General features: G+C 44.1%; 1 protein-coding gene across 1 annotated transcript in view; it reads left to right on the top strand.

Annotated features, from left to right (window-relative positions):
* The first annotated feature begins 5,360 nt into the window (after positions 1-5,360).
* LOC106323341 overlaps positions 5,361-9,851 on the top strand; it is a 9,469-nt gene continuing 4,978 nt past the window's right edge. The window contains exons 1-4 of the mRNA XM_013761481.1: positions 5,361-5,447; positions 5,557-5,634; positions 5,710-5,782; positions 5,871-5,983. Coding sequence (XP_013616935.1) covers positions 5,928-5,983 — 56 coding nt within the window. The 5' untranslated portion in view covers positions 5,361-5,447; positions 5,557-5,634; positions 5,710-5,782; positions 5,871-5,927. The remainder of the gene's footprint in view (positions 5,448-5,556; positions 5,635-5,709; positions 5,783-5,870; positions 5,984-9,851) is intronic.

Here is a 9,851-nt window from a genome sequence, read left to right as displayed (position 1 = left end):
TCGTTTTCCAAAATCCTCATAAAAACACCAACTTGCTACACAAGAAAACTGAAACAACTTAGATGTATCAAGATCGAGTTAAAACTGAATCCGGATTTCTCAAGAGCTGAAGCGGCGATCGAGCACAAGGTATCTTATCATCTTCGTTTTCGAGTATCCTCCAGAAAACCCTAACTTGCAGCTCAAGAATACTGAAACAGGATTCGATGGAAAGAAAGACGAAATCCAGTTCGCAGTTATCAGACTAACCCCATGAATGTTGGGAAGAAGACTCTGATGCAGGCCTCCATCGACCTCGGATCGCATCTTGCTGATAACATCATTGCTGATACTGATGCAGGCCATGGTAGTCTCGCTCGTATCCATTCCGAAATGGTCGACTCTGAATATTTCGTTTACTAAGCTCCTCTCAGGAGGAAGAAGATTGAAAGAACGTAAAAGTTCAAAAGGAGATGTGTTAGTCATATGTTGTTACTCAAGCGAGCTAGAAAAGAAAATAATAGATCAGAGTTCTGAAGAGATTTACAGCTTAAGAGAAGGGAGATATGTAAAGATTGTATTTAGCTTATAGTTAAAAATGTACAAGAGGAGCAATATATACACGACAGACTCTACGGAAGATATTAACAACATTCCTAAAACAGAGGAACTATAATATTGAGAAGTTAATAGGAGATCCTCATCGTATATCTTCTTATCTCTTACATTCCCCCTCAAGATGGAGTGGGGGAGCACACTCCTAGCTTGTTTCTGAGTTCCAAGTAGCGTGCACGTGAGAGCGGTTTCGTCAGTGCGTCTGCTAGTTGATCGCGTGTGTTGACATGAGCTACTGCAAGAGCACCTCGTTGGACCTGATTTCTGACGAAGTGATACTCTAGAGCGATGTGTTTCATTCGGGAATGAAAAACAGGATTGGCACACAAGAACGTGACGCCTACATTGTCACAGAAGATAACAGGGGCAGTCGGTAAGGAGATGCCAAGTTCGGATAGGACATTGCATATCCAGTTGATTTCTGAAGCTGCATTGGCAACGGCCCTGTATTCGGCCTCTGTAGAGGACCTTGCAACTCCATTTTGCTTCTTAGAAGACCAAGAAACCGGATGCTTTCCCAGATACACTACATACGAGTTGGTAGATACGTAGTCGTCGGAGTCGCCGCCCCAGTCCGCATCAGAGTAACCTTGAAGCACAAGTTTGTTCGATGCAGAGAAGAAGATACCGTGACTTGGAATTCCAGCGAGGTACCTCAGTATTCTCTTTGCGGCTTGTCAGTGATCTTCGGTAGGGAGGTGCATGAACTGTGACAGTTTGTTCACTGCAAACGCAATATCAAGTCGTGTGAACTGAAGGTATTGGAGACTACCGATGAGCCGTCGATATTTCGTTCGATCAGAGAGAGAGACGCCATATTTGAGGTGTAGCTTGGGAGAGGAGGCCATTGGAGTGGTAACCGGCTTGGCATTGATGATGTCATATTTGGGAAGAAGATCTAGTATGTATTTTCGCTGGCAGAGATGAAGTCCGTTGATAGTTCGGTGAGCCTCAATGGCGAGGAAATAATACAGATCCTCTGCATCTTTCACCGAGAACCTCTCTGCAAGTAGGGTTAGAACCCGTTGGATTCCAGATACCATGTTGCCAGTGACGACTATGTCATCGACATAAACAAGAAGGTAGATGTGGTGAGAACCGTTGTGAAGTGTGAAGAGTGATGTGTCGGATAGCGAGTTCTGAAAGCCAAGGCTGAGGAGGAACGTGTGAAGCTCAATATACCACGCCCTTGGAGCCTGTTTAAGGCCATAGATTGCCTTGTGTAGGCGGCACACATAGTCAGGTTTATCTGCGTCGACGAACCCCGGTGGTTGATCCATATAGACTTCTTCAGTAAGTGTGCCTTGTAAGAACGCCTTGTTGACATCTAACTGCTTGATAGGCCACGAGTTGCTTACCGCAATGTCGAGCACAAGACGCAAAGTGGTAGACTTCACAACAAGGCTGAAGGTTTCAATGTAGTCTCTTCCAAACTCCTGGTTGTAACCCTTAGCGACCAAGCGAGGCTTACTGTTTCGATGAGAGCCATCAGCATTATATTTGTTTTTATAGAGCCATCGGCAGCCTACAACGTTTTGATGAGGTTGTCGTGGCACTAGGCTGTAGGTTCCATTGCGAGCAAAAGCATCAATCTCAGTCGACATGGATCCTCTCCATACCTTGTCTTTGAGTGCTTGAGCTACCGTATTTAGCAACGCGTGAAGAGCTCAACACCGCAGAGTATTTGTACTTGGGATTTGGTTTGGCGATCTGATTCTTTTGTCGTGTTACCATAGAGTGACGGTTTTCTGCAACTGGAGGAGGTGGTGTTGGAGACTGAGAAGAGGAGGAGGAGGTTGACGTTGATGAGGACCGTTGTTGATCTGTTTCTTGAGAGGTATGCGATGGCGAGGAGGTCGTGTGTTCAGTGAGAGACTGCGGCTCAGTGGGGGTAGGAGCACTCTCTCCATGTTGTGAGGCAGAGTCTGTAGGTATCGCTGCACTCACATGATCACTATTAGTAACACCAATAGAAGGAGTTGTAGAGTTTACCTGATCTGACAAGTGAGGTACTGAGCTCGAGGTTCCCGTTTGCTGTACGAGTGGTGGTTCGGGTAAGGGAACAGTTGTGAATGGTGGTGATTGGTGTCTTTGTGTGGTTTTGGGTGGTTGAGTGGTTGGGTTTGGTGTGGTGATTTTAGTAAACGGGAAGGTTGTCTCATCGAACTTTACATGTCTTGAGACATAGATGCGTCCGGTGTTAGTTTGAAGACACAAGTAGGCGCTTTGGCTTGGAGAGTAGCCAATGAAGACACATGGGGTTGATCTGTCTTCGAGTTTGTTGTTGGTGTAGGGTCGGAGCCAGGGAAAGCAGAGACAGCCGTAAACCCTTGTCTTGGTAAAGTTCGGCTGGGTTCCGAACAGTTTATGTAGCGGTGTGTCCATCTCCAGCACGGGTGTAGGAAGGCGATTGATGAGATAAGTTGCGGTTGAGAAAGCATATGTCCAATATTTTTTCGGCATGGATGCATGAGTGAGCAAGGTCAGGCCTGTCTCGACTACATGTCTGTGTTTCCGTTCAGAGATTCCGTTGTATTCTGGCGTGTGTGGAGGGGATGTGAGATGAGATATGCCAGCTTCAGTGAGGAGTTGTCGAAGGGCCAGGAACTCGCCTCCGTTATCAGAATATAGAGTTCCTATTTTCGCCGAGAATTGGTTCTCTACAAGTGCTTTGAAGGCCCGGAATGTATCTTTGACTTGTGATTTCAACTTGAGAGGATAAAGCCATGTGTAGCGACTGAAGTGATCAACAAGCACCAAGTAGTACTTGTAGTTATCAACAGAGACAATCGGTGAGCTCCACAAATCTGTGTATATATATTGGAGAGGGCAAGAAGAGGTTATAGTGTTTTGGTGAAAAGGTAATTTATGAGATTTATTGATAGAGAAATCTGGACACAAAGTGTTTTGGGTTACAGATTGGGTGCACGGTAAAGAAAAATTTGAAACAACAGCTTTGAGAATAGAAGCAGCAGGATGTCCTAGACGGAAATGCCAATCGGACAAAGTTATTTTTGGTTTTGAGGAAGCAAAGAAGGCTTGAAGGGTAGATGGTTGGGCTTGCCACTCATACAGATCATCCTTGGTCTTGCCTTGGATTAACGGGACCCCCGAGCTGAGATCCTTCACCTGAAAGCATGCAGGAAAAAATTCCACAGAAACCTTATTAGCATTACACAAGCGATATACGGAGATAAGGTTCTTTTGAATGTTCGGAACACATAGAACATTATTTAAGAGCAAGTTGCGTGTAGGTGAAGGCATAGAGATAGAACCAGTGTGCGTAATGGGAAGGCCGGAGCCATCACCAATCATAACCGAGTCATCACCAGTGTATGGTTGATGGATAGACATGTTGTGGAGGTCGCTGGTGAGGTGGTGGGTTGCGCTAGAGTCCATAAGCCACGCCTGAGAAGGGTATTGTCCTGTCATAGCAACGTTCGCTCTCGGTTGCCAGGGACGGAAGGACGATGAACTGACGTTGGTGGTCTGCTGAAACATCTGAGGACACCTCCTGGCACTATGTCCGAAGACACTGCAGATTTGACAGCGCCCTTGATATCCCTTGGACGTCTTGTACTCTTGTTTCTGTGTGTTGTGTGGAGACGACTTAGAGTTGTTTTGCCAGTTGGAGTTGTTGCCTCGGTTCTGATAGTTCTGTTGCTTGGGTCAAGAGGTAGCTACGTTTGCCGTCATGGGAATGGCGTTGGAGGCTGGAGTGGAGACCGCGAGGAGCTTTGCTTCTCTGTTGATGAGTTTCTCATGAATCTCCACAATAGAAGGTGAGATGTCCCGACCTTCTATTTGCTCCGCAACAGACTTATAGTCTTCGGGAAGGCCATCGATGATATACTCGACTTTGTCCTCATGATCCAAAGGTTTCCCGAGAAGTGCAAGCTGATCGAAGCGAGAGGTCAAGCCTCTCATATAGTCATCAATGTTTTTGTCTCCCTTGGTGTATTGTTTGAGTTGTAGGCTAAGCTGTTGGATGTGACCTCTGCTTGGAGTGGCGTATGTCGCGCTTAAGGACTTCCACATCTCTTGAGACGTTTTTGTGTTGGTGACAAGAGACTGGATGGAGAGAGATAGAGTGCCAAGGTAAATGAGGCGGTGGCGGCGCAATTTGGTATAGTCAGGATTAGCTTCGGAGTCATTGTTGACAGTGATCGTTTGAGCAGGGGCCGGTGTGGTGCCATCGATGTAGCCAGCTAGATCATAGCCGTCAAGCAAGGTGTGGATCTGAATGCTCCAGGTCATGTAGTTTGTGGAGGTGAGCTTGTTAACATTAACCATGTTAATGTTGAAGAGAGTTTTGGTTGTATCGAGTATCTCAGCGTTTGTTGCCATGGTGGTTATGGTGAAGTAGATCGAGGTTGCAGGGAGGAAGAAGAAGAAGTGGTGGCGGCTGAGAAATATTTTTTTTTTTTAGGGTAATCGATATGGCTCTGATACCATGTAAAGATTGTATTTAGCTTATAGTTAACAATGTACAAGAGGAGCAATATATACACGACAGACTCTAGGAAAATATTAACAACATTCCTAAAACCGAGGAACTATAATATTGAGAAGTTAATAGGAGATCCTCATCGTATATCTTCTTTATCTCTAACAAGATATGTGTTAGTCGTCGTAATATAGATTTTTAAAAAACATGCGTTTATGGATGGGCCTGCACTTACATGTCAATAGGCCCACTACAAAGCCCAAACATATTGTCGCCGGCGATTACCCTCACCGTTGAATCGGTTTGAGTTCCCGGGGGAGAGGAAAGCGAGATTCAAATCATTCTGGTGCGGCTTCAGTCAAAGGAAGCCGAGAATGGATCACTTGAGTCTCGGTTGAATGTGCTAGTGAGTTACAACTAAGCTTCTGTTTGTGATCTTTATCCATTCCTGTTTTAGTTTTTGCCAGAATGTTTTGTTTCTGTCTTTGACATAATCCTCTTGTGGATGGCGGCAGGAACAAAACACAGTGCCATCTCTGAGAAAAGCTCTCAAGGAAATTGCAATGGAGAAAGATGCTGCTGTTGTTTCACGAGTAGGGGTTACTTCTTTTGTGAAAAATATAACCTCCCCTTGCTTGCGTTTTTATTGCTATGGCTATTACTTATAGGAGGATCTCTCAGCACAAGTTAGGACTCTGAAGAAACGTGTTAATTAAGGAGGCAGAGGAAGAACAGTATCGAGTATGCTGATAACCGTTTCTATGTCTTCCGATTATTAAGTTTCCCTTTACTTGTTTTCTGAACTTACTATATCACACATTGTTGATAGGCTGAGGAAGATGCAGCATCTCTCAGAGCAGAGCTTAACTCGACACAACAACAAACAATGGGTTCTTCATTTGTTCCATCTTCCCCGGACCAAGTATTAGAGAAAGAGATGCCAATCTATCTTGCTGTAATGTTTGTATAAGACAGAAAAATATAAGAACTTCTTTTCTTATTGCTTAAGAAACTCACTCAAAACTTAAGCTCTCTAAATTTCACACACCTCTTCAATGCCCTTTACCCGACATTGATATATATAAGACTTCTCTTATCCTAATCCTAATTAGATACACATAAGTTTAGATAACTCCTAAACTAACATTGATCCTTATCTCTAAAGATCCTACACTTAGGATAACTTGTCTCTCAAACTTTTTTCAAGCTTACTTCAACAGTCTCCCCTTAAGCTTGAACTCTTCATCCTTCAACTCTTGAACTCCAATGAAGTCTCTCATATCTCTGTATTTGATTCTTCCCAAAGCCTTGGTCAAAATGTCTACCTTCTGTTTGCTTCCAGGTACATGCTCAACTTCAATCAGCTCCTTCTCAACACACTCTCTTATGAAATGGTATCTTGAATGTATATGCTTACTACGTCCATGAAATACTGGATTCCTTGAGAGAGCTATGGCCGATTGATTGTCTATCCTTATGACCGTTCGGCCGTAGGAGGCTCCAATGATCTCGCCGAGAAAATCCTGCAACCAGATTGCTTGTCTTGCCGCCTCTGTTCCCGCCATGAACTCATCTTCACACGAAGACAACGCCACTGTATCCTGTTTCTGAGAACACCATGTTATCGGACTTTTACCAAGGTAAAAGATGTGACCAATTGTGCTTCTACCATCATCAGGATCCATGTTGTAACTGCTGTCACTGTAACCAACCAACTTCGTTGTCTCCTTCGATCGCTCAAAAGTTAGACCAAAGGAAGTAGTGCCCTTCAGATAACGTAGACATTGCTTCACTGCACTTCCATGAGACTCTTTTGGACTCACCATATACCTACTCAACACTCCAATGCAGTAAGACAAATCAGGTCTAGTGTGTAGTAGATACCGAAAGCATCCGATGATCCTCCTATAGCTCATCGCATCAATATCTTTCTCGTTCTCGAACTTGGCTAGCTTAAGTCCAGCATCCATCGGTATCTGAACAGGGTTGCAGTGATCCATTCCAGCTTCTTCTAAGATCCTCTGAGCATATCATTTCTGGCACAGAGTTATTCCGTCCTTATGTTGCTTAACTTCAATACCAAGATAGTACGTTAGTTTACCCAAATCACTCATCTCAAACCTCATGGCCATCTCCTTTTTGAACCCTTCGATCATCTCTAAGCTCGTACCAGTAACAAAAAGGTCATCGACATAGACCGCAACAACAAGAAGCTTCCCACTTACACACTTTCGATACACAGACGGCTCTTTCAAACACCTTTGAAAGTCGAGTTCCAACAAACAATTGTTCAACTTATGATTCCATGCTCTGGGCGCCTGCTTAAGGCCGTACAATGCCTTCTTCAACTTGTAAACCTTATTCTCGCTTCCTTCTACAGCAAAACCTTCTGGCTGAGAAACATATACTGTCTCCTTTAGTTCTCCCGACAAGAACGCCGTCTTGACATCGAGATGATGAATTTCCCAACCATTTGAGGCAGCTAGATTGATCAACACGCAAACCGTCTCAATTCGAGCCACAGGCGCAAAAACCTCTTCAAAATCTATCCCATATTGTTGTACGTACCCTTTAGCGACCAGACGAGCCTTGTACTTGTTGATACTTCCATCCGCATTGCGCTTGATTTTGAAAATCCACTTCAAGCCTATCGTTTTCACTCCTGGTGGAAGATCAACGAGGCTCCAAGTACCGAGCTTTGTGATAGATTGTATTTCATCTTCGCTGGGGAGAATCCACTCCTTAAGTTCCTTTGCTTCTTGGAAGTTTCGTGGTTCAGAGTTCAATGATAACAACAGCTGTTCTCCCTCGTACTCAGCCACCAATACGTAATCTTCAAGATATTTCGGCTTAGAACTCTGTCTCTCTGACCTCCTGAGTGGTTGTTGACCTGTGATTGTTTCTTCTTCACTGTCATCTTCGTTATCTTCTTCTTCCTCATCATGTTCAGTTTTACGAGCTTTGTCATCTTTGTCTTGCTCTGTTTCATTTGGCTCTGTCTCCTGCAATCCATGGTTCCCAAAACTTCCAAGTGAAACGCTAAAGCTTCCGACTTGACTCTTGTCTGCACCATCATGCTTCCAGTTCCAGCCTTTTGTCTCGTCGAACACCACATCTATACTCACCACTACTCTCTGAGTCTGTGGGTCCAGCAAATGGTAGGCTTTAGAGCCTGGTTCTGTCCCAAGATGAACTAACAGGCGTGACCTGTCGTCCAGTTTCTTTAGTAGCTTCTTCTCTATCTTCGCGTATCCAATACACCCGAAAGTTCTCAGGTGAGAGAGATTAGGCTTCACACCACGAAATGCCTCATAAGGTGTCCTATCGTTGAGGGCTCGTGTGGCTATTCGGTTCAGGAGGTAAGTGGAATGTCGAACACCTTCTCCCCATAGATAATTAGGAAACGGCATGTGCTTCATACAGCTTCTCGTCATCTCCATCAATGTCCGGTTTTGTCTCTCCACAACCCCATTCTGTTGGGGACTGTAAGGGGCTGTATGGTGTCGTTTGATACCTGAAGAATCACAAAACTCATTAAACTCTATTGAGGTAAACTCTCCTCCTCTGGCGGTTCTAAAAGTTTGGATTCTTGTCTTCGCTTCTTGCTCCACTAAGTTTTTGAATCCTTTGAATTTATTCAACGCATCACTTTTCTCCATCATCAGAGCAGTCCACATATACCTCGAACAATCATCAATCAGCACCAATATGTACCTATTGCCTGCACTGGTACTTGGAGTTATGGGACCACATAAGTCACCATGTATGAGCTGTAGAAACTCAGAAGCTCTGTAGGACGTAGACTGAGGAAAAGACTGCCTTCCCTGCTTCCCAAGTAAACAAGAACCACACACGCTCTTCTCTACGTTTATGGATGGTATCCCAACTACAAGACCTCGCTGTATCATTGACTTCATTGTCTCATGATTGACATGCCCTAGCCTCGCATTCCATCGACTAGATTCACTCGTGGTGGTTGTAAGTAGGCTCATTGTCTCTCTTATCCTCATGCGCACTTTATACAACCGATTTTTTGCCCTGGCAGCCTTCGTAATTAGTTTCCCATCTCGATCGTGCATTACGAGAAGATCATCCTTCATTCTTACGTCGCACCCCGACTCTGTAGCCTGTCCCAAAGAGATAATGTTACTCCTAAGGTCAGGTATGAAATATACGTCCATGATCTTTCTCGGTTCACCGTTTCTATCAATAAACTCAATAGTTCCTTTTCCATTTATATCGATACGTGAGTCATCTCCAAACCTGACTTTCCCTGTAACAGTCTCGTCTATGCTTGCAAAATACCTCTTGTCTCCACTCATGTGATTGCTGGCACCGTTGTCAAGGTACCAGACATTGTCTTCCCCAGTATTAGCTTCGTATTTTCTTGGAACTACCTTCTCCTCATTTAAATATACGACCTGGTGAAGCATCAGTTCGTCTGCTTCCTGAGTTTTGTCAGCCTCCGCTTCCATTGTCTCTTGAAGCTTTAGTAGACGATCGGGACAATCTGTCACATAGTGCCCAACTTTGTCGCAATGATAACAGGTGACTTTAGATGGATCTCCACGGTTATAATATATTCCTCTTGTAAAAAAACATGTTTTTTGGTAGGTACAACAAGAAGTTGTATCAAGAACATGTTTGTTGAATAATTCAACAACACATTTCTTTTGTGTTTTTGGTAGGTGCAACAAGAAGTCTCACCAACTCCTTATAATCTCCTATAAATAACCACACAAGGAGAAGAAGAAATCCATCCCAAAACAAAGAGAAAACAAGAGAAGAAGAGAGTGAGCAAGAGAGAAAA

This window comes from Brassica oleracea, chromosome C2 (assembly GCF_000695525.1).
Source record: "Brassica oleracea var. oleracea cultivar TO1000 chromosome C2, BOL, whole genome shotgun sequence".
In the NCBI taxonomy this organism is placed as follows: Eukaryota; Viridiplantae; Streptophyta; class Magnoliopsida; order Brassicales; family Brassicaceae; genus Brassica; species Brassica oleracea.
Note: the sequence above shows the minus strand (reverse complement) of the source record. Positions and strands in the feature narration are given on the sequence as shown.